This window comes from Anomaloglossus baeobatrachus, chromosome 12 (genome assembly GCF_048569485.1).
Source record: "Anomaloglossus baeobatrachus isolate aAnoBae1 chromosome 12, aAnoBae1.hap1, whole genome shotgun sequence".
NCBI classification, from domain to species: Eukaryota; Metazoa; Chordata; class Amphibia; order Anura; family Aromobatidae; genus Anomaloglossus; species Anomaloglossus baeobatrachus.
The window spans coordinates 26,725,126-26,750,082 of NC_134364.1; the positions used below are offsets into that span (position 1 = coordinate 26,725,126).

At 42.8% G+C, this 24,957-nt stretch overlaps 1 protein-coding gene across 9 annotated transcripts in view; it reads left to right on the forward strand.

Annotated features, from left to right (window-relative positions):
- Positions 1-24,957, forward strand: part of LOC142258359 (ryanodine receptor 3) — an 847,167-nt gene that overhangs the window by 253,594 nt on the left and 568,616 nt on the right. For 5 of the 9 annotated variants that reach the window (XM_075330934.1, XM_075330935.1, XM_075330937.1 and 2 more), the window contains exon 4: positions 7,157-7,177. The exons of the other annotated variants lie outside the window; for them this stretch is intronic. In XM_075330934.1, coding sequence (XP_075187049.1) covers positions 7,157-7,177 — 21 coding nt within the window. The remainder of the gene's footprint in view (positions 1-7,156; positions 7,178-24,957) is intronic. 9 annotated transcript variants of the gene reach the window in all.

A 24,957-nucleotide genomic window follows, 5' to 3' on the forward strand; every position in this document is an offset into this window, starting at 1 on the left:
TGGGTAGTTCCTTTGACCTCATGAGTCTCATTTGGTCTGACATGCATTGTAACCTGTGAGGTCTTATATAAACAGATGTGTGTCTTTTCAAATCAATTCCTATCAGTTCAATTAAACAAAGCTGGACTCCAATGAAGGAGTACAACCATCTCAAGGAGGATCACAAGGAAATGGACAGCATGTGACTTAAATATGAGTGTCTGAGCAAAGAGCCTGAATAATTATGACCATGTAATACTTCCGTTTTTCTTGTTTAATAAATGTGGGACCTCAACTGTTGACTAGAATTTAACTGTTATTAGTTTCTCGTAAAATTCTAAATGTCACAACGGACACACATATACCATAAAGCCCCTAGGGAGGTGATGGTTGATACATAAACTATCATAACTATAATTCGTTAATAAAAGCCATGCAAAACTTGGCCAAAACCTACCTAGAATGCCACTAGTTCAAAAAACCACAACAAACAGAACATAACAAACCGTAAACAAAATTGTGTTTCCATCTCGGGGAATAGACAGTGGTCCTCCCTCATCCAGAGAAAAGTAAAAGAGAAAAAAACACAATATACTCAAATGACAATACTCTTAACCAGTGACAGTGGTCAACCATAAAAGAGAATTTGAGTAAAAGTGGAATGGTCTCACCAGGTCCATATGAGCCAGGGTGCATGGACAATCCCACCAGGGCAAGGTCCTCCAGTTACCACAGATGGAGCATACTAGTAATATGGCTGTGGGTTAGCTTGGACAGTGGACCTTATTCCCTAGATGACAGTATGTCTACTGAAAAGTCCCTCCGGATGAAACGCGTCGGGACAGATGCAGGGTCATTGTGGGGTTAGTTCAGGAGAACTTAGCTGTGGACCGTCCTTGTCAGGACAGGAGTGTATGGGTGCTAGTAAAGGGTGTAAAATCTTCAGGATGCAATAGGATCAGCTCCATCTGTGGTAGCTGGAGGACCTTGCCCTGGTGGGGATTGTCCATGCACCCTGGCTCAAATGGACCTGGTGAGACCGTTCCAATGTTAACGCGTTGAAACCTAAAAATGAAATGTCTTAAAGGGAATCTGTCAGCATGCTTTTACTAGCTCATCTGAAAGCAGCTTGGTATAGGCAAAGAGGCCCTGAATCCAACTGTATCAGTTAGTTTACTGACTGTAGTGGTTCTGATGCAATCAGAGTTTTTATATTTAGAAATGCAGCAGATCTCAGAAAGCTGCCCCCGCACATGCCAGGATCTCTATGTACAATGTCTGTAGACAGTGAGCTGCTAATCACAGCCGGGGGATGGGGGGACTGACTAGCTGAACTATAGCTAATCTAGTCCTACAATGATAATCTTATGAAGCTAAGACAAAAATTACAGGTAAACAACTGCACACAGTGTGATAAGAGACACACAGCTGAAATATTTGCGTTAACCCCTTCAGCATGCTGTCTTCAGATTACATAGCAAAAACCTGCTGACAGATTCACTTTGAGTGTGGTACCCAAAAACTTTTGGTTTAGGGGGCTTTGAATTTGGAACATATAGTGTTCACTACTTTGTTTACAAAGAAATCTATTCTACAACCCGTTTAAAAAAAGTTTGGACACTGTGTACAATAAAAAAACAAAAATCTAATGAGTTTGAAATCGCTTATCGCCATATTTTATTCAAAACAGAACATAGAACACAGATCAAATGTTTTTGAAATTGTCACAATTTTTAGACAAAGTTGTTAACACATTAGTGAACCTCTTACCATCTTTGCTCTTAAAGGGATCCTGTCACCAGAATTTTTGCTATTAAACTAAAAGAATCCCCTTCTGCAGCTCCTGGGCTGCATCCTAGAAAGGTTCATCTTGCTACCGGCCCCCCTTTCACACCTAAATAACAACTTTATAAAATATTACCTTTTGCAATGGTAATGCGGTTTGCTGGCCCTAGGGGCGGGCTGTATTTTGTCTGTTATCCCCCCTCCTGCTGCTGTTTGCCGTCCCCCAGTGTTCATTTACATAGATGAGGCCGCCGCCCTCATTTTCTGCAGCGCTCCGGAGGTCTCGCGCATGCGCAATGGCACTATCGCGGGACTGAGCACTGTTTTCAAAAAAGGTAAACTGGGATGATAAAAATAAGTAATGGCCAGCGCAAGCGCATAACGGTAGAGGCAGAGGTAAAAGCGCGGACACGAGATTATGGACGGGTACCTGGATGATGCTGGTGATGACATTCACAGCGCTGCCCATAATCTCGTGCCTGTGCAATAACATCACCGGCACTCGCAATTTGAAAAGTGCTCAGTTCCGCGATAGTACCACTGCGCATGTGCAAGACTTCCAGAGCACTGCGGAAGATGAATGCGGCGGCCTCATCTATGTAAATGAAAACTGGGGGACGGCGAACAGCGGCAGCAGGGGGGATAAGAGACGAAATACAGCCCGTCCACCGGGGCCAGCAAACCTCATTACCATAGCAAAGGGTAATATTTTATAAAGTTATTTAGGTGTGAAAGGGGGGCCAGTAGCAAGATGAACCATTATAGAATGCAGCCGAGGAGCTGCAGAAGGGGATTCTTTTATTTTAATAGCGAAAATTCTGGTGGCAGGTTCCCTTTAAGACTCTCCCTCTCTAACCTGATTTTTTGATACAGTCATAGACTTTTAAGCCTGTCTCAACTTTTTATTCCGTTTCTGCCTTTAAATTTTTATTTCAAATGAAATGGAAAATGTCTAATATTCACTTTCTGATCTGAGTTCCACGTTCTGTTGTGAATAAAATATGTATAAGAGACTTCCAAATCATTGTGTTATTGTTTTCGTTACTTTTTACACAGCATTTTTTTTTTTTTAATTGGGGTTGTAGACGTCTCAGTGTTTTCGTTGCACGATACTTAAGTAAAGTAAACAAAATGCGTGTCATGCTGCTACCGTATCTCAAAGTGCTGTGTTTAGTAACTTTAATCATTTTTTATTGTTTGCTGTTTATATATATTTCTGTAACATGCTGAAAATCTTTTGATTCCTAATTTTCAAAAAAACAAGTTTCTAAAACCATTAATGTTAAACGTTTATCTTCTCTCTTTTAATTTGCTGAGGACTTGTTCATCAATTACCATAAAATATACAATCGCTTTTTTTCCTCAGCAACGTTGAACAGCAACTTGACTTGTTTTCCTATTTTTATTGTGTAAATTAGACTTCTTAAAAACTTATTAGTGCTTTAATTGCTCTGCATTGGGCCTATACTTTCGTCTGCCAAATGTTTTCTATAAACAGCAAAATAAGTTGTAAATGCACATATGTATGATGCGTTCATTAAGCAGATTTCCAGTCTTGTATAAATAGAGTACAATCATGCTGTAATACATAGTTATTCACCTTGCGGTATCATTTTGGTTTTCAATTACTTCTCATTTGTAAGATATTTGAGTGTTCTCAGAGTGCCTCTGTGTCCAGTCAACCATGATCCATGCAGATTTTCAGCAACTTGATACAAACCATAGTGTTTCCTGTCACTGACAGTAGATAGTGTTGAACTAGTTATAATATCATCATATACTAATGCACTTTATTATTCATGCATACGAATCATGCATAAATGTAGGTGTTACTAAAATACTAAAATAGTAACAAATAGCAGAATACATAGCTGCATAGTAAATACAGGCACTCCCAGCATCAAGCCAGCTTAGCCAAGCCCTCTTAACAGCTCTCTATTTCCAAAATGGAAACCCACTCCTTATAAACCTTTTGGCAAGCCTGAAGATATTAACTCCTAACTTACTTTAACAGTAAAGATATTGGAAATGGTTAGGAATGCCATTTAAAAAATATGTTTACCATTTGCGTTTTACTCTGTTCTCTTATGCCATGATCCTGGAGTTGTTTACCTCTGCAGAGTGATGATTGGCCAATGTATTAAATGATTGTCTGCCACAGTGTTGGGGGTGGGAAGGACATGGCATCAGCAATGTGAGAATAATGCAGAGTTTAAAGGGACCTTTTACCTTGGAAAACTATTAACCTTCAGCTATAGGGTAAATCTGCAGGTAAATATGATGCTGCCCTACTGATATTGCACCTGCCGGGAGAATATCGGGAAAACCAGCTTTAAATCATTGGCTCATGCATGTAGGAGGACACCACTCACATAACCCCTGACTATACTTTGAGCGGCAGCTGTAAGATGCACTGGCACTCTGACAGCACACTGTGCAGCAAAACTGTGCAGGGCGAACCATCAAAATACTTACAGCTGCCACTCACAGTATAGTGCACGATGTTGAGCGGTGACTGTAGCCACTTTGTGCTTGTCCCTATGAAAGCAGGTGGCTCCTGAGAGGAAATAAGTACATTTTCTCCTGGTAGCTGCACTATCACAACTTCCCTTTTAAATTGTGAATGTGCTACATTTATTTACACCATATGCATTGTCTTTAGGGGTTATGGATATGCTTGGAGATTTACAGAAAAAAGGCAGATAATGAACTAAATGATGATAGAACTGCAGCTACAAACTAATTACATTTATTTCCAACTTGCTTTAGAAGAGTGGCAGCTGTATTCTGATTTGCCATAATGGCTGAATGATCATTTGTTTTTGTTTTTCTTTTACTTCAATTTACAGATATTATCCCCTTTTGTTTAGGAATTACTGACTTTGGTAACTACAAGCTCCACTGTAATATTATCAGAGTATGGCCGGAAATTTCCTAAAATGATATTATTGGAATTATTTATTTTTAACAGCAGAATGAGTTTAATAATGTAGATACCGGACTGCAGAAAGTTTTATAATTGGAGACAGTTGCACTCTGTAGTGCTAAGACATGTGTAACAATGAATATAGGAATATAGACATGCATTACTGCTATGAAAAACATGTAAAAATAAAATATTTAACACACAAAAATGGCCAGTTTTATGTGAGCCCAACAGCCAACGGCAAGGAGGCCTCTGTCGGGTCCCTATCAAACTAATGCCTCTCTTTGGGTTAAAAACCTACAATTTATGGGTGCACAGGAACCTATAAATAAAGAATTAAAATTGCCTGAGGCTCAAGCGCAGGAGTGCTCAATCAGAAGACATGACCCTGTAATCTAAGAAAAAGACTGATGGCACATCCTGCCTTTCTAATGTGAACAGGTGCAGAACATGAAACATAGTAACAAAAAGGAGACAGCTATGCTCTGTAGTACTAAGATATGTAGAACAATGAATATGGGAATATAGACATGCATTACTGCTATGAAAAAGATGTAAAAATATAATGAGATACATAGCACACAAAAATGGCCAGTTTTATGTTAGCCCAACAGGCAATAGCAAGGCGACATCTTTTCTTTTGGGTCCCTATCAAACCCAACTGTAGAAAGTTTTACGTTCTCTCTTATTGCAGCAGGTGATCTGTCTGCATCTTATGTGCACAGTCCATTTGTATGGGTCGTAGTATAGACTTTCTCAAAAGCAATGGGCTTTGTAAAGTTCTCTGCTACGGGGAAGAGTTACTAGTAGCACCTTGTAATTGGTGCTTTTGACAATTAGGAAAACTTATGGATAATACATGACTTCACGTCAATGACAGACTTGTCATTGTGGGCCTGAAACTTTACATCATGCCTGTCATTTGTAACAATTATAATGGATTACTAAGGAATCTCTTTGCGTGGAGCAATTACACAACTGAACCCAGTTTATAGGAGATAATAAAGTTTATATTGTAAGACACGTGATAAACAAACAAGTGCAAAAAAAAACAAGTAGCAGAGCAATTTGCAAGTGTCCAAAAAACAAGTAGCAGAGCAATTTGCAAGTGTCCAAAAAACAAGTAGCAGAGCAATTTGCAAGTGTCCAAAAAACAAGTAGCAGAGCAATTTGCAAGTGTCCAAAAAACAAGTAGCAGAGCAATTTGCAAGTGTCCAAAAAACAAGTAGCAGAGCAATCCGGCATATGTAAAAACAAGGCAGATCAGGCAAGAACCACAGCAGGGGCTAGGCATCAAAAGTAGGAAGCAACAGGAGGGCAGAAGTTGGCAGAACCTCTGATGAGCTGCAACAGGCGAGTCACACAGACTTTGCTGGGGTAGATGGAGAATCTTGAGACACCACTAGAAGGAAACGAGGCAGAGTACTCAAGCAGAGGACTAGAGGCTGGACTGGAATTAAAAAGGCAAGAGAATGCAGAACACATGGAGAAGAGTGAAGCAGGGGACACCATCTTGAAAAAGGGCAAAAATCCCAAAAAGGATAAACAGAAAAACCAGAGTCCTGACATCATTTCACCCAAAGCAGGGGAAACCTCTTAGGCCAGCTTCACATATCCGTGTTTTAGTTATCCGGACACCGATCTCCGGACCCAAACTGTGAGTCTGTCGATTTAGGGCCAAGGAGCCCTGGCGACCGTCCATGCATTCTGGTGACTGTCTAGCCTGACTGCTGATAAATACAGATTATACTTGACAATAGGTAATGGCACCAAATAGACAAACAGGGAGTCACCGAGCTGCTGACACTATGGAGAGATTTTCTTGGCTGAAAATGTAGATAAAATAATTGTTTATCATTGTATTTCCTATCTGATGAGCCTAAAGTTTATTGAATCAGTCTTCTGATGATGAGAAAGGTTCTGCAGTTAAAATGAGCTATTCCAATCAAATATTTTCCCTATATTAGGGGATTGCTGATTCAATGGCCATACAAACAGAACTTAAAGGGGCTCCACTATACTGTAAATAAACTTAAATATACTTTGCATTAAATTCTGCCTCTGACGGTGGCTACACAATCTCACCTCACCAGCAGCTGTCATAGCGGCGGCAGATTTTTCCTTGTGAGCTGCCATACGGTCAGAAGGTTTCAGTTGAACTCAGGGGAACCCGGCAGTGCCTAACCTGGGACAAACCTGCTGCCACGCTGACAGCTCCCGGCTTCCTGCTGGAGCTGCTTTGCAGGGGCTGAATTTTTTGCTTGATGAGCTGACATTTTCTAACATTTATTTACATTACTACTGAACCTCTTTAAGTTTATTGCATTCTTTGTCGGATCCAGCTACACAATGGTTACATGCAAAATTGTGCCCTTAACTGGGCTAAATGGATAAATTGTGTTACAGTGAAATGATATATGACGTCAATGTAACATTAACTCTATATTTTGTTTTCAACCTCAATAGCCTAGAGACCTGTCCAGATGGGTATGTTCTTCTCTCTCCTAGCACTTTTTTTTTTTTGCATGGGGATTGTGATGATATGATCATTTTCACTTGGGAGCCCAGCATTTCTTCCATTCCTCCATGCTATAGATGGCATTTATATTTAATGGAAAATGTAAATGTGGCCATCTGTCTGCGTGGTAATTAGAACCAAATAAATAGTCTGTCATTTGCGACACGTGGCTGATGTTTACTAGTCTATAGTTTTATAATAATAGTACACATACCATAATAACATGAAAGCAGTCTAGTTTAGAGTGGACTGGAGAAGAAGTAGCACAGCTCTTCCCTAGCGGCACTGGCACTTTATTTTAGCAGTCAGAAGTGGGGAAAGTAACAGGAGTCTGACCCTCACCAATTGGACGCCAGTGTCATATACTCGCAATATACCACAATTGCCTATGATCACACAACAATTTAGTGGTATACAGTTAGGTCCAGAAATATTTGGACAGTGACCGAATCTTGGTGATTTTGGTTCTGTGTGACACTATTTTTTAATTTAAAGTTATGGCTCTTGGAACAGAGGGAGGAAAAATCAAAAGCGCAAAAAGTGAAAAATCACCCAATCCTTAAGGGATTATTCAAATGCAGCTCGATGGGTTTGATCTGGTGATGACTCTACCATTGGAGAATATTTCTCTTCTTTGTCTTGAAAAAAATCTCCTGGGTTGCTCTTGCAGTATGTCTTGGGTCATTGTCCATCTATACTGTGAAGCACCATTCATTCAATTTTTCTGCATGTGGTTGAATCTGAACAGAAAGTGTCGCCCTGTACACTTCAGAATTCATCCAGCTGCTTCGGTTTTCAGTCACATCATCAATAAAAATTAGTGCCTCAGGGCCATCACACCACCTCTCCCATGTGTTACAGGGGATGTGCTGTGCTTTGGATCATGAGCTGTTCCAAGGCCTCACCATGTTTTATTTTTCCCATCATTCTGGAACAGGTTGATCTTTTTTCATTTGTCCTCTGCTGCTTTTTCAGAATTGGGCGACTTCTTTACAGGTTTTTTTTTTGTGTGTGGCCAATCCTAATCTGGACTTTCTATGTTTAAAACTGATTAATGATTTGCACCTTGTGGTGACTCCTCTGTATTTGCTGTCATGAAGTCTTCTTTTCATGTAGACTAAGGCGGGCTTTGCACACCACGACATCGCAGGTGCGATGTCGGTGGGGTCAAATTGAAAATGACATACTTCCGGCATCGCATGCGACGTCGTAGTGTGTAAAGGTTCAATGATACGATTAACGAGCGCAAAAGCGTCGTAATCGTATCATCGGTGCAGCGTTGGCGTAATCCATAATTACGCTGACGCGACGGTCCGATGTTGTTCCTCGCTCCTGCGGCAGCACACATCACTGTGTGTGAAGCCGCAGGAGCGAGGAACATCTACCGGCGTCACCGCGGCTTCCGTAGGATATGCGGAAGGAAGGAGGTGGGCGGGATGTTTACATCCTGCTCATCTCCGCCCCTCCGCTCCTATTGGCCGCCTGCCGTGTGACGTCGCAGTGACGCCGCGCTACCCGCCCCCTTAATAAGAAGGCGGGTCGCCGGCCAGAGCGACGGTCGCAGGGCAGGTGAGTGCATGTGAAGCCAGCGTAGCGATAATTTTCGCTACGCCAGCTTTCACAAGATATTGTACCTGCGACGGGGGCGGGGACTATCGCATGCGACATCGCAGCATCGGCTTGCGATGTCGCAACGTGCAAAGCCCGCCTTAGATACTGAAACAACGACTTTCTGGAGAGTGTTCCTCACTTGGGTGGATGTTGTGAAGGGGTTTTTATTCACCATGGAAAGGATTCTGGGGTCATCGACCACTGTTGTCTACCATGGACGTCCATGCCTTTTTGACTCCCCAAGCTCACCAGGGAGCTCTTCTTCTTTTATTTTTTTTTATTTTTTTTTTTGCAGGATGTGCCAAACTGTTGATTTGGCCACTTCTAACATTTCTGCAATTCCTCTTTTGAATTTCTTTTTTTTTTTAGCATAATGAATGGTCTTTTTTTCTTCTCCATTGAGAGCATGTTGTAAGTTCACAGCAACCGCTTCCAAATCAAATGCAACACCTGGATGGAGCTCCAGCCCTTTTACCTGCCTAATTGATGATTGATTAATGAGGGAATAAACCATGCAGCTGATTAAAAAGTGTTTGAGATAATTGTCCAATTACTTTTGGTCCCTGAAAAAGAGGCAGCTAAATATAAAAGAGCTGTAATTCCAATAAACTTCCTTTTATTAGGATGTGAATTAGGATCCTCAAATTAAAACTGAGAGTTTGCACTTTAAGCCCATATTGACTATATAAAGTGCCTTTCGAAAGTATTCAGCCCCCTTGAATTTTTCAACCTTTTTCAGCATCTCAGGCTTCAAACATAAAGATAAAAATATTAATGTTATGGTGAAGAATCAACAACAAGTGGGACACAATTGTGAAGTTGAACGAAATTTATTGCTTATTTTAAACTTTTGTAAAAAAAAATAAACTGAAAATTGCAGCGTGCAATATTATTCATCCCCTTTACTTTCAGTGCAGCAAACTCTCTCCAGAAGTTCATTGAGGATCTCTGAATGATCCAATGTTGTCCTAAATGACTGATGATGATAAATATAAGCCACTTGTGTGTAATCAAGTCTCTGTATAAATGCACCTGCTCTGTGATAGTCTCAGTGTTCTGTATAAAGCACAGAGAGCATCATGAAGACCAAGGAACACAACAGGCAGGTCCGTGATACTGTTGTGGAGAAGTTTAAAGCCGCATTTGGTTACAAAAAGATTTCTACAACTTTAAACATCCCAAGAAGCACTGTGCAAGCGATCATATTGAAATGGAAGGAGTATCATACCTCTGTAAATCTACCAAGACCCGGCCGTCCATCCAAACTGTCATCTCAAACAAGGAGAAGACTGATCAGAGACGCAGCCAAGAGACCCATGATCACTCTGGATGAACTGCAGAGATCTACAGCTGAGGTGGGAGAGTCTGTCCATAGGACAACAATCAGTCATACACTGCACAAATCTGGCCTTTATAGAAGAGTGGCAAGAAGAAAGCCATTTCTCAAAGATATCCATAAAAAGTGTTGTTTAAAGTGTGCCACAAGCATCTCTGGGAACTCCTTCAAGACTGTTGGAAAACCATTTCCGGTGACTAGTTCCTGAAGCTCATCAAGAGAATGCCAAGAGTGTGCAAAGTAGTAATCAAAGCAAAAGGTGGCTACTTTGAAGAACCTAGAATATAAGACATATTTTCAGATGTTTCACACTTTTTTGTTAAGTATTTCATTCCACATGTGTTAATTCATAGTTTTGATGCCTTCAATGTGAATCTACAATCTTCAGAGTCATGAAAATAAAGCAAACTCTTTGAACGAGAAGTGTGTCCAAACTTTTGGTCTGTACTGTGTGTATATATATATATATATATATATATATATATATATATATATATATATATATATATATATATATATATATTGTTATATACTTTACACACATATATGTATATATATATATATATACATATACATATATGTGTGTAAAGTATATAACAAAAGAGAGTACACTTCACATTTTTTAATGTCTACACCGCTGGCAACAAAAGTGAGTACACCACTAAGTGTAGATGGCCAAATTGTGCTCTAAGTGTCAATATTTTGTGTGGCAACCATTATTTTCAAGCACAGCCTAAAAGGGAACCTGTCAGGTCATTAATGTGTTCTAACCTACAAACTGTGATGTGTGTGCTAGTAAGACCTTCCCTACCCATCCCTGTGTTTTATTAATGTGTAATGTGAATGTACAAATGTGTTTTATTACTTGTGTGTTCTGTATGTAAATGTGCAGGGGCTGTAGCCCCGTGGGCGTCGCATCGACCTGTGGGCGTTTGCATGTTTTCCGTAGTATCACGCCCCTGTGGGCGTGATGCCATGGATTTAGATCAGCAACGTGACCGGCGCTACTTGAGATCCCGCACATGCGCACTTACCTTTCCCGCAGCCTTGCTTGCTTCTCGCCCTCAGACGCGCTCTGCGCATGTTCAGAAGACTCCTGCTGTTCCGGTCATGCATAGAGCGCGTCTGAAGATAAGGAGCAAGCACCCAGATAAGAAGGCTATGGGAATGGTAAGTGCGCATGCGCGGGATCTCAAGCAGCGATGGTCACGTCACTGATGTAAATCCATGGTATCACCCCCACAGGGGCGTGATACCACGGAAAACATGCAAACGCCCACAGGTCGATGCGACGCCCATAGAGCTAAAGCCCCTGACATTTACATACAGAATACATAAGTAATAAAACACATTTTTATACATTCACATTACACATTAATAAAACACAGGGATGGGTAGGAAGGGGTTACTAGCACACACATCACTCTGACTCTAGGTTAGAACACATAAATGACCTGACAGGTTCCCTTTAACTTTTTTGGGCATTGAGTTCATAAGAGCTTCACAGGAGCCACTGAATTCTCTTCATACCTCCATGATGACATCACGGAGCTGGTGGATGTTAGAGACCTTGCGCTCCTTCACCTTTCATTTGAGGAGGCCCCACATATGCTCACTAGGGTTTAGGTCTGGAGATGTGTTTGACCAGTCCACACACGTTTGACACATCTGCGCTAAATAAGTTTGTCTTGGTCTCGACAGACCATAGGACTTGGTTCCAGTAATCCATGTCTTTAGTCTGCTTGTCTTCAGCAAGCTATTTGCGGGCTTTCTTGTGCATCATCTTTAGAATAGGCTTCCTTCTGAGATGAGAGCCATGTAGACCAATTTGATGCAGTGTTTGGTGTATGGTCTGAACACTGACTGGCTGAGTCCCAACCCCTGTAACCTGTGCAGCAATGCTGGAGCACTTATACATCTGTGACGCCCTGGACCCCAGGGGTCACAGTACACTAACACACACACACCCCCTCCCCCGGCTAGGTGTCACCAGTCAAACAAAAACCCTTGTTGCCTCCCTCCAGGGTCTGATGTCCACACCAGGTGGGGCGGAGCCAGTCAGTTGGCCCCACCCACCGAGGAGTTCACAGGCCTGGAGGCGGGAAAAGTAGTCAGTTGAGTTAAGTTGAAGTTGAGTTGGAGTTGGAGTGGAGAGGTGGAAGTGAGAGGAGGAAAGACTGTGTGTGTCTGGGTTGGAGCCCAGGCACCATCAGCAAGGTCGGCAGACGGTGGTGGCCGTCTGCAGGAGTTGGTGGAGGTCAGCGGAACCGTAGGACAGGGGTTGGGCGGTGGCCCGCCGGTAACGAACCGAGGAGAAGATTGAAGCCAAGCACCAAGGCAGGGTACTCAGACCCCGACCAGGCTAGGAGCCGCCGAAAAGGTCAAATTCTCTGATTGCGGTCTGGACCTCAGGGGTTCATTCCCGTCAGAAGGCAGCAGCCCAACCCCTCCGGATAAGAACCATCACCAAGGGCCAGAGATCCAAGGGCCAGCGCCTGCGGGCAAAACGGGCTCTCCCGACACGTACACGCCAGGGACCGGACTACCCGTGGGAAGCCATAGGAGTCAAACACACACACATAGGTGCAGGAAACGACAGCCACCATCAACCCATCCGGGGAGAGTGAGAACGCCGCAACCAGCTGCGTGCCCCGTCCATCCAGCCGTTTGGTTTACCAGAGACTCTGTCCTTGTCTACCTGAGTGAGTACAACAGTGCCATCCGGCACCGCGACGTCGCACCCGTGCCCACACTGCCTCCCCGCATCGGCACCTGCACCTATACCTCCTCCCTACTCCCCAACCGGGGCCCCAGGACCAACAGCCCCTACCCACGGAGGGGTCAACACCTTAGCTGCTCTCCGCCATCGCTCCCGGGATCCCCCGTCACCAGCAGCGGTGGTGCCCACCATCACCACAACCCCGTGGGTGGCGTCACGACCGACATCCCACCACAAACCTCCCCCTTTTCACTCGTGGGCGAGAAGGCGCTGCTCGAGCCCCCGGGTCCGGCCCCGTGCTCGAGCCACCGAGGAGCAGAAGCACCGGACCCGAGCGCCAGCGAACCCCCATGCGAGCGGCGTTGCCAACTCATCCGCCCGCAACACATCTATTGTGAAAATACAACCTCTAGATATGATGCTGAGCACGTGCACTGAATTTCTTTGGCTAACCATGGCGAGGCCTGTTCTGAGTGGAACCTGTCTTGTTAAACCAGTTTTATGGTCTTGGCCACCATGCTGCAGTTCAGTATCAGAGTGTTGCCATTCTTCTTATAACCTAGGCCATCTTTATGTAGAGCAACTATTTTTTTTTCCAGATTCTCAGAAAATTCTTTGCCAAGAGGTGCCATGTTGAACTTCCAGTGACAAGTATGAGGGTGTGTGAGCAAGAACACCAAATGTAACACACCTGCTCCCCATTCACACCTAAGACCTTGTAACACTAATGAGTCACATGACACTGGAGAGGGAGAATGGCTAATTGGGCACAATTTGACCATTGTCACTTAGTGGTGTACTCACTTGTTGCCAGTAGTTAAGATATTAATGGTTGTGTGTTGAGTTATTTAGAGGGCACCAAATTTACACTGTTAAAGGGAACCTGTCACTAGGATTTTCCCTTATGAGCTGCGGCCACCACCAGTGAATGTTATATACAGCATTCCAGAATACTGAATATAAGAGCCCAGGCCACTCTGTATAATGTAAAAACACTTTTATAATACTCATCTAGGGGGCAGTCTGGTCCGATGGACATCGCTACTCTCGATCCAGTGCATACTCCATGTTGTGCGATCGCCATCCTCCTGCCTAGCCCGGTGTGAGTGACGCGCCCTACGTCATTGACATAGAGGCCTCCATTGCTCTCCTATGCATGCACCACTTTGATCTACCCTGCTAATGGCAGAGCAAAGCACTGTAATGCGTAGGCACTAAGAAAGGTCAAAGACTTCCTGCGCATGCGCACTGCAATACTTTGATCTGCCCTCAGCCAGGCAGATCAAAGTTCGCATGTGCAGGAGCGCAATGGAGGCCTCTGTGTGGATGATTTAGGACGCGTCATCCACACAGGGCTGGGTAGGAGGACGACTATCGCACAAGATGGAGGAGGCACCTGTTTTTCAGTTCCTACTGTTTTAGCTGCCGTTTTATTAGTTTTTTTATGCAATGGTGTGATTCATAGATTAGGTAATTGAAAGATTCTGCTTAGATTCCTGTGATTTCTATTCCAAGAAAACACTATTTATTATAACTCAAAGCAGTGTTTGTAATCACCTAAAAATCAACATGATTTTTAAGATTGGTAAATAGGAAGAGGGTGCTTTCAACAATTTCATCATGTTTGGTAGGAAGGGTAAATTGAACCAAAGAGCTCCCACGTGAAAATGATTGCTCATCTATCTGATCAGTATGGTTTTCTTCCTTTTTATCCTCCATTTCCTTTCCTTTGCTCGTTTAGGTTTTCAGATGGATCTGTGTGCTGACTGCTCGCTCTGTAATAATCTTATTCTAACCAGTTTGAAACAATTTTTTTTGTAATAGAGGAACTGAAATGTTGACAGGTTTGCTTATCGTCAATGGCCTGACTCTAAGTTCTGTACAAAAATACTGCCCTAACTGTATTCATAATCATGCCACATTAAGACACATTACCATTTCTTTGTATATTATACCATACGTATTCATTTTGCGAATATCAGGTTGGCGTCTGATCTAGGACATAAATTCACTTTCACAAAATCAACAGAACAGTTCCTTTTCTTCGAGCCTGCTGACGTCATGCTGATTGATAGCCGGCTCCTCACAGGCCTCTTTCACACGTCCGTACAAAACACACACACGTTTTGCACAGTCCGCCTTCTAGGTGCATGTGTGTGTCCATGTGTGTGTTCAGCGTGTGCTTTCAGTGTGATATCCACATAACACACAGACAGAGGCTGCTGTCTTTGGTGCTGATGCTGCTTCTGGGTCTGCTTTGCAGTGAATATTCATGAGCATAATGAGCGGGCCTGGAAGCAAATGACAGCAGCGCCAAAGACTGCAGTGCTGGAGACAGATGAGAGTAGAATATAATTTTATTTCAAAGACACGTGTTTTATCCGGTCCATGTCACATGGAACACATCAGTGTGCGGGCTGTGTGACATCAGTGCTGCCGGAGAAAAACATACCTGTCGCCTTGTGGAGCACTCAGACACGGTTCATGTCAAAACACGGACGTGTGTGCAAGCCTATTGATTTTATTGGTTCTTCATGTGTCAGTGTCTTCGGTATGTGTGGAAACAGACACCAGACGTACCGAAAACACGGACGTGTGAAAGAGGCCTTAGGCAGCGGGGAGTCAGTGGTCAATCAGCATAACGTCAGCAGTGACGCTTTGTCGAGAGAGCAGAGCGAAAGAGATGCAACTGCTGTGTCGATAGGACATCACCAGAAGCAGGAGAATTGCCGACAAGAGCGATTTATGATCGGCCTGGGGCGGCAGATATTGACACCGGGCAGAACAGGTAGGTAGTTGGCATCTACCTGTCTGCAATTTCTTAGCCCAATAGCAAAAAAATAAGCAAGGTGCCAGATAACCTTTTTAAAAAATTGTCCCAGTCTTCTGGATTAAACTATATGGAGATAAGGTATGCACACCAGTGACTATGTAAGGGGAATATATGAAAAGCAGAAACTGCTGTGTGAATACTGACATGAAAAATCCAATAGCTATATGCAAGAGTGAAAATATGAAAAATGGAATCTGCATTACTGCCATGAACATATGAATAAAGAGAAATTTAGCTACTGAATTGATCAATGCAATAGAGCCCCAACACTACGCCAACGTATTTCTCTACGTTGGGGTCCCTAGCTTGTGTGTGTCCTCTCATGCAGTTAAAAAACTTACCGTGTATGGGAAGCTGAGACCCAGGCTATATATGCGTATAATGTGGACTGGCTATTGGGTGGGGTTATTTTTAACTGCATGAGAGGACACACACAAGCTAGGGACCCCAAAGTAGAGAAATACTTTGGCGTAGTGTTGGGGCTCTATTGCATTGATCAATTCAGTAGCTAAATTTCTCTTGATTCATATGTTCATGGCAGTAATGCAGATTCCATTTTTCATATTTTCACTCTTACATATAGCTATTGGATTTTTCATGTCCGTATTCACACAGCAGTTTCTGCTTTTCATATATTCCCCTTACATAGTCACTGGTGTGCATACCTTCTCTCCATATAGTGTAGAGTTTTTAAGTTTTTTGCACCCAGTTCAGACTCAGAATGGAGTTCCAGACGTTATTTCTTGAATGTTCTGGATGAAACTGACTTTTTTTTTTTATGCTCCCGTGTTAACCCGACCTTACACTGTATTTATTGCCGATCTTCAGTGTAGCGTTGGTGTCCTTGAAGGGACGCCAACTTACCGCCCCGGCCAGGTCGCATCCTCCTCCAGAGATCCCCAGCCGTCCACGTGTCCTGCAGTTCTCGCCACACCTCAAGGCCTGCGCATGTGGCACAGGCTCCCCGGGTTCATGCCTAGTATGTGTGCTCGTGCATCGGCCCTTCTCTTAAAGGCCGGGGAGGAGATGGGGAGAAAGTGCTCCCTACCTCTCCTCCGCAGCTGTGACCTGACCGCAAGATCAGATCACAGTCGCATGACCCTCGTCTGACGCTCGTAGCAGACACTCATTAACATATCACTTCCCTTGCTCTCGTACCGGAAGCTATGTGCAGGTGGGACCGTACCCTAACAAAGTTTATTGCTGGGGTTTTACACAACCGCTGTCACCCGCTGAAGAAAACATTTGAAGCACATTATAATAATGCCACAGATTTCCTTTCTGTTGCAGGATTTTCATGCAGCTCTAGACTGGGTCTAATAGGTTATGGTACAGTGTACTACACTCTATCTTACAGCAAAAAAATACAAAAAATAATAAATCCTGACAGCAGATACTTTCTTCTACATAAATAATAACTATACCTCCTGTATACAACACATGAACATATTTATAGCACGTTACTGCAGTCTTACAGTCAGACCATTGCTTTTAATGAACCATTATCAGATCATAGATTTACAATGGTTCATATCGTGAGTGACTTTTTCATTTCTAACCAATATATTTTAGCAATTATTCCTCTTGGCTGATAAAGAAATAATAAGTCAGCCAAGACAGATATGTGATTTAACACATTTTAACACGATCATAAACTTTAAATGTCAGTCACTTTTGTTAAAAGGTAAAAATGATTTAGTCGTGTGAATTAATTTTCAGACATCTCCAAGGAATAAAGATACAAATGATAATATAATTTTTATATTATTTCACCAGGACCTCCGATATTTAGTTGCTTCCACCATTCTTTACTGTAACTCTTTAGACGAGGCTGCGAACTTTGACTATACTGTGATTTCATCTATAGTTTGTAAATGACTGTATTGTGCTAACTTACACACTTCAACTTTATAGTAGTGCTTGGAAGTTTGTAAACGCTTCAGAATTTTCCATATTTCTCATAAATTTGACTTAAAATCTCATCAGATATTCACACAAGTCCTAAGAGTACCAATTATCAAACTAATAGGTCAACAATATTAGACTTTCATTTTATTTCTTCAGGAAAATAATTCAATATCACATGTCTGTGTTTGTCAAACGTATGTGAAACTTTGCTTTTAGTATTTCATGTGACCCCTTGGTGCTGCAATAACTGCATTTAAACATTTTCGGTAATTAATTAGTCCTGCACATTGGCTTGGAGGAATTTTACGTTGTCCCTGCCACCCTTGGGTCACAGGATAATTACCCAGGCACTTGGCTCTTTCCCTCAGCACCCAGCTTTCCCATACTCCAATATCCCTCTTTCCCTCAGCACCCAGTTTTCCATGTTCTGATATCCATCTTGTCCTCAGCACCCAGCTTTCCAGTGCTCTGCTATACATCTTTCCCTCTGCACCCAGCTTGCCCTTGATATGAGAGCATAGGAAAGCTGGGTGCTGAGGACAAAATGGATATTAGAATATAGAAAAGCTGGGTGCTGAGGGATATCAGAGCACAGGGAAGCTTGGTGCTGAGTTAAAGATGTATGGGAGAACATGAGAAAGCTGGGTGCTGAGGAAAAGATGTATTGCAGATGTACAGCTTCTCAGTCCAAAGTTTATCATGATTCTCGCATGGAGACACCCAGACTAGGGCTAGTAGATCTAGGATAAACAAAATACAGCGAGTTTAGGCATGAAAAGATGAATTCCTATACTCCACCACATAGTATTATGCAGCCCCACATAGTATTTATTTAATCGTATGAACGTATATCTTACCATCATATAAAAATAAACACCAGACAATAGACAGTGATTGAAAAATATCAAAAGGATAAAAATCAAATTTGAATATCAAGATTTTCTATATATGCAATTGCGTTATCATTTACAATATAGAAATCCTTCTTGTCACCATGGTAGGATCTCAGGGGGCACTCCTCAACAATGTGCTGGATAGTTTGACGATCTGCTCCACAGTCACAGGTCGGAGAGTCATATTTTTCCCACTTATACATAAAATCTGCACAGACGCCAAAGTTTGTTCTGATACGATTTAGAGTAACCCATGTTTTCCTTGGTAGATTGAAGCCTGGTGGAGGGTTTTGTAAATTAGGGAACATTTGGGGATCACCTTCTACTACATTGACCCAAAGTTCTCACCATTTCTCCTCTAAATTGAAGTTTTGCTCATGCAAGGTGATTGCAGTTCGGATGGGTGGATGTCTTGATTTCAATCGTTGTATTGTAACACCTCTGATATTTTGGTGTATTGGAAGTTTTTCATTATTCACTACTTTAGTGTACTCTTTAAGTAGGAGCTTTTGTCTTCTTAGATTTGCGGGTGCGATATGACCCAGCACAGGTAACCAGTGAACAGGTGTAGGTCTAATAGCACCAGATATTATACGCAAAGAGTTGTTCAGCTGAGTGTCAATTAAGTTTACATGACAGCTATTTAACCATGCTGGAGCACAGTATTCTGCAGCAGAGTACACCAGGGCAAGAGTAGATGTTCTCAAAACAGATGTTGCCGAGCCCCATGAGGATCCACAAAGTTTCTGAATAATATTATTACGTGCTTTCAGTTTCTGTGCCAATTTATCCAGATGGGATTTAAAAGTTAGACTTCTATCAAGGGTTACACCTAAGTACTTAGGATTGAAATTGTGTTTAACAGATTGGCCTTCAAATTGTACTTTAAGTTCAGTCTTGGCACTTGCATTGTGTAGATGAAAGCAACAAACTTCCGTTTTTGATGGGTTAGGTTTTAATCTCCATTGTCGGAAGTACTTTCCCATTACACTAAGATCTTTTGTAAGAACGTCCTCTGCTTCCTCCATTGTTTTGCTTACCATAGCAAGTGCCCAGTCATCGGCATATCCAAATTTCCGTGACACTGTTTTAGGAATATCAGCTAGGTACAGGGCAAACAGGAGAGGTGCCAGCACTGATCCCTGGGCCAGTCCGTTGTTTAAAGATTTCTTACAACTGGTTGAATCGCCCATAATAAGATGAAAAGTTCGATTTGCAATCATATTGTTCAAGAGGTACATCATTTTCTTACATGATTCCCACATAGTATATAGCCTTTATATTCCACCCTATTGTATGAGGTTGTTATGCTTTTTCTACAAACATAATGCTTTTAATTTAAACTAAAAAACCTCTTGTAAGGTCTGGTCCATCCAGAAAACATGGTTCAAGTAGCCTTCTGGCTTGCCCAGGTGATCTTTAGCAAAATGCAGATGTGCAGCCATGTTCTTTTTGGAGAGCAGTGGCTTTCACCTTGCAATCTTGCTATGCAAGCCATTGTCTTTCAGTGAGTTCCTGATGATGGCCTTTTAAATATTTGTTAATGTCAGAGGCCTTTAGTTACTTAGAAGTTACCTTGGGATTCTTTGTGATCTTACAGACTATTCTACTCCTTGCTCTTGAAGGGATCTTTGTTAGTCAACCACTCCTGGGAGGACAATAATGGTCTTGATTTTCATCAATTTGTACACAGTGTGTCTTAATGTGGATTGGGGGAGTGAAAACTGTTTTTGTAACCTTTTCCAGCCTGATGAACATGAATAATTTTAATTGTAAAGTCCTCAAAAATCTCCTTTGTTCATGCTATGATAAACTTCCACAAAAATGTTGAAAAGATCAGACTTTGATAGATTGCGGTTATGTAAATAAAACAGGTCTCCCACTCACACCTGATTGTCATCCCATTGACAGAAAACAGAAGACGCTAATTCCTGCATCAAATTAATTGGCAATCCTAAAGGTTCACATGCTGTTCAGGCTCCCAGACATGTGATATTGGATAATTTTCCTCAATAAAAAAAAAAAGTCTAATATTTTTTCTTTGTTTGATTTGGTTCTCTTGATCTACGTTTAGGACTTGTGAAAATCAGATTTTGATGTAGTTTAAATTAGTACAAAAATATGGAAAATTTTAAACATCACCGTATGACAATGTTAAAAACAACTCATTATGGAGAATGCTCTTATTGCACCTCCTTAAAGGGGTTGATCATCAATATCAGATCAGTGGAGCTGTTTTTAGTTGTGATGGGGGCAAGGTGTAAATATTGAACGGCGCTGAACAGGAGATCACCATACAATGTGCAGTGGCCTCTGAGGAGCGTTGCACATCAGTTACTAGTCAGTTGAATTAATGTTTATATTTGACCACTGTCCAAGACCCCCACCTATCTGATATTAATGACCTAGCCGAAGGGTGGGTCATCAAAAATAATTGTCCAGGAAATCCCCCTGTTCGCAAAACAAAAGCCATGGGACTTGTCAAGTTACACTTTTCTGCATCCGGATATCTTACTGGATAAATATGTTTCATGTTCAGAAATGCTACATGTCCTCTTCTGTACTATTTGGGGTGTTTTTTTCACTGTTTAATGTTTTACTTTGTCGCAATATTAATGGCCATTTCACTTCCTTCAGAAAAAATGCAATGTATCCCTGGATTAAAATAATAGGATCGTGGCCGTGGTCTTACTACTTTTTTTGTTTGTGTCAATAATTAGTGAACTGTGAAGAAGCAATGAATTCAACAGTAATGTTTACAGACATCTGTGTGAAGGTGCTAAAGGAAAAGTATAAAAGAGTGTTTTGTCATGGATTATGGGCCTCTAAACTTTTAACGACCACCGATTTTGTTTTATTATGTTGATAATTTAAAGGGTCATATTTAACAGTCCTGTTTCTACAATGTTGTAGACCAAACACTTTTGCTGTGCTGTCCTAGAGATGGCGTTCATGTCTAGTGGCAGACTAGCTCCTGCTCAGTTTAGATCAGAGAAATTAAATTCTAGCCTTTGAACCCTGTGATTATCGTGGTCAAGAGTAACTATATGGCATGATCAAAGAGGATTCCCCACCTTGAACGAGTCGGAGGTTCACCAGTGAAATCATTGGTGACTGTGGAATGCCTATGCAGTCACTTAAGGGGACTGAGAAATGACCTAAGAAGTCTGCTGTTAGAGCACAATGTAACATGGTGGCTCAGTGGTTGGCACTATACAGTAGACAATATAGTGGCTCAATGGTTGGCACTGTATAGTGGACAGTATAATGGGTCAATGAGTTGCACTGTATGTTCTGTCCCCACTTAAAGGTGATTGAAGGTGCGTAGTTGGGGGATGGAGTGAGAATCTTACCTTCGTTTTTCCTATAGGTGAGGCAGACATGACCAGAGCGCTCCAGAGTTAAACATGCACATGCTGAGATGAAACAAGGGTGGTTTATTTTCTCCAAAGGTTAGGACATGCTGAGTACAGTAGTCCAAGTACCTGGCATTGTGGTTATCTTGTGATGCTTGTTTCTGGAGCCACTAAGGTCAGAAGACTTTGCTTCCAGCAGCTCCAATAAGGGGTGTTATTCTCACAATCTCTGGCTGGTAGCTGAATATGCCAGGAAGAGATGTAAGAGGAGCACCAGACACTCCCATGGGCTGGACGAAAATAAACAGAGGAGCCGAAAGGTCTGACCAGTAGATGGCAGCAGAGACAAGCATGAAAAACATTAAATAACAGTTTTAACTAAAACAAGTAGGAACAGCACACTGTACAGTGGGCAATATGGTTGTTCAGTAATTGGCACTGTGCTGTGGACAATATGGTGGCTCAGTGGTTTGCACTATACAGTGGGCAGTATTGTGGCTCAGTCATTGGCACTGTACAGTGGGCAGTATGGTGGCTCAGTCATTGGCACTGTACAGTGGTCAGTATGGTGGCTCAGTCATTGGCACTGTACAGTAGGCAGTATGGTGGCTCAGTCATTGGCACTGTACAGTGGGCAGTATGGTGGCTCAGTCATTGGCACTGTACAGTGGGCAGTATGGTGGCTCAGTCATTGGCACTGTACAGTGGGCAGTATGGTGGCTCAGTTATTGGCACTGTACAGTAGGCAGTATGGTGGCTCAGTCGTTGGCACTGTACAGTGGGCAATATGGTGGCTCAGTGATTGGCACTGTGCTGTGGACAACATGGTGGCTCAGTGGTTTTCACTATACAGTGGGCAGTATGGTGGCTCAGTAATTGGCACTGTACAGTGGGCAGTATGGTGGTTCAGTCATTGGTACTGTACAGTGGGCAGTATGGTCGTTCAGTCATTGGCACTGTACAGTGGTCAGTATGGTGGCTCAGTCATTGGCACTGTACAGTAGGCAGTATGGTGGCTCAGTCATTGGCACTGTACAGTGGGCAGTATGGTGGCTCAGTCGTTGGCACTGTACAGTGGGCAATATGGTGGCTCAGTGGATGGCACTGTACAGTGGGCAGTGTGGTGGCTTAGTGGTTGGCACTGTACAGTGGGCAGTATGGTGGCTCAGTCACTGGTATTGTACAGTGGGCAGTATGGTGGCTCAGTCATTGGCACTGTACAGTGGGCAGTATGGTGGCTCAGTCATTGGCACTGTACAGTGGGCAGTATGGTGGCTTAGTCATTGGCACTGTACAGTGGGCAGTATGGTGGCTCAATGGCTGTTACTTTGTAGTTAAAACCTCACCAAGGACAACATCCGTAAGGAGTTTGTATGTTCTCCCAGTGTTTGCGTGGGTTTCCTCCAGGTTCTTCGGTTTCCTCCCACATTCCAAAAGTCATACTGATATTGAATGTAGATAATGAGCCCTAATGGGTACAGTGATGATGCTTCCTGTAAAGCGCTGTGGAATATGATGACGCTATATAAGCTAAGCATAAATTAATATTAAATAATGTAAACACTGTGCTTACTGCACCCTGGGTCAAAATATGTAATAACCTTCAGTAGTATAATAATTGATTAGGATGAATATGAAATGGGCTGCATGATTATAGTCAGTTAAACGTTCCTTCAGTTAAACGTTCCAGGGATAATCTTTAAGCTGTTTCGATGGCAAATTTATTTGTCTGTGGAAAAGAAAGCGCACATAGGGTCTTACCAGGTATGGGATTTTACAAATAAGATGCCAAAGGCACACTCACCTGCTGAAGTTGTGAGAGGCACAACTCCTTAAAGTACATATATCAAAAGTGGTCAGCAATAGCCCCGAAAAAAATGGTGAACAATAAGGATAAAAAAGAATCGGGTACAATGCTGCGCTAGAAACCACATGAATCCAAGGATGTGTATTAAAAACCTTTTCTTTATTTCTGCAGGTTAACGCGTTTCAAAGACATATCCGTCTTCTTCATCAGGACACAAGAAACAATGCCCTCGTTTCTTGTGTCCTGATGCAGAAGAAAGATATGTCTTTGAAACGCGTTGACGTGCAGAAATAAAGAAAAGGTTTTTAATACACATCCTTGGATTCATGTGGTTTCTAGCGCAGCATTGAACCCGATTCTTTTTTTTATCCTTATTGTTCAGTGTAACGATATAGCGTTTCCGATAAAGACATACCTGACTTCAGTCTTGCGCTGGGCTCTGATTCATGCTACCCGTGGCAGGTTATCTTTAATCGACAGTTTAATGACTTTCAAAAAGCCTCAATAAATAAATATTGCATACTTAAAGAGGTTATCCGGCTTCTTTTGACTTTTTTTTTTATTACCCTATTGGGCTACATTGGGGCAGGTAAGTAGATAGAGACCACTTACCTGCCCTGCTGTCAGCCCCTCTCCCCCGACTCAGAGTGGTCATGTGACCGCTCCTGCCGCGATTTTGCAGCTTCCGGTCATTTCATGTCAACATGGGCAGGGCCATGTTGACATGCAAATCTGGAACAGCATGTTACCGCCCTGCTGGGCGACTACAGTGCGATGAGCCCCGCCCCCATTCCCTGCACCCTCCCACACATTCCCCCACACCTCTTACTCTCCCCGCAACCCCCCCCTGCACTGCTGTGGGGTCCGTGCCCTGGGTGAGGGGCCTGGCGGCGGCTGCCGTGGTGTCAGTGCCAGCATCGGGCCCCCTGCTCAGGATCGCACATTCAAATGTACCGGCATCGCAGATCACAGATGCCGGTACATTTGAAAGTGCTGATGAGAAGCAGCGCAGCGCTGCTTCTCATCACTGTCCCTCCCGCTGTCTGCTCTCTTCAGCACAGCGGTGACGCCACTACTGTGCGGATATCGCCAGAGCACAAGACAGCGCGCGAACGTGCAGGAGCGGCGGGGACCGAGGACAGGTGAGTATGTACTCGGGGTCGGTCGGTGCAGAGCGCCGCGTGCGGTACAGAACCATATGTGTGTGTGTGTGTGCGGTGCAGAGCCATGCGTGTGCGGTGCAGAGCCATATGTGTGTGTGTGTGTGCGGTACAGAGCCATATGTG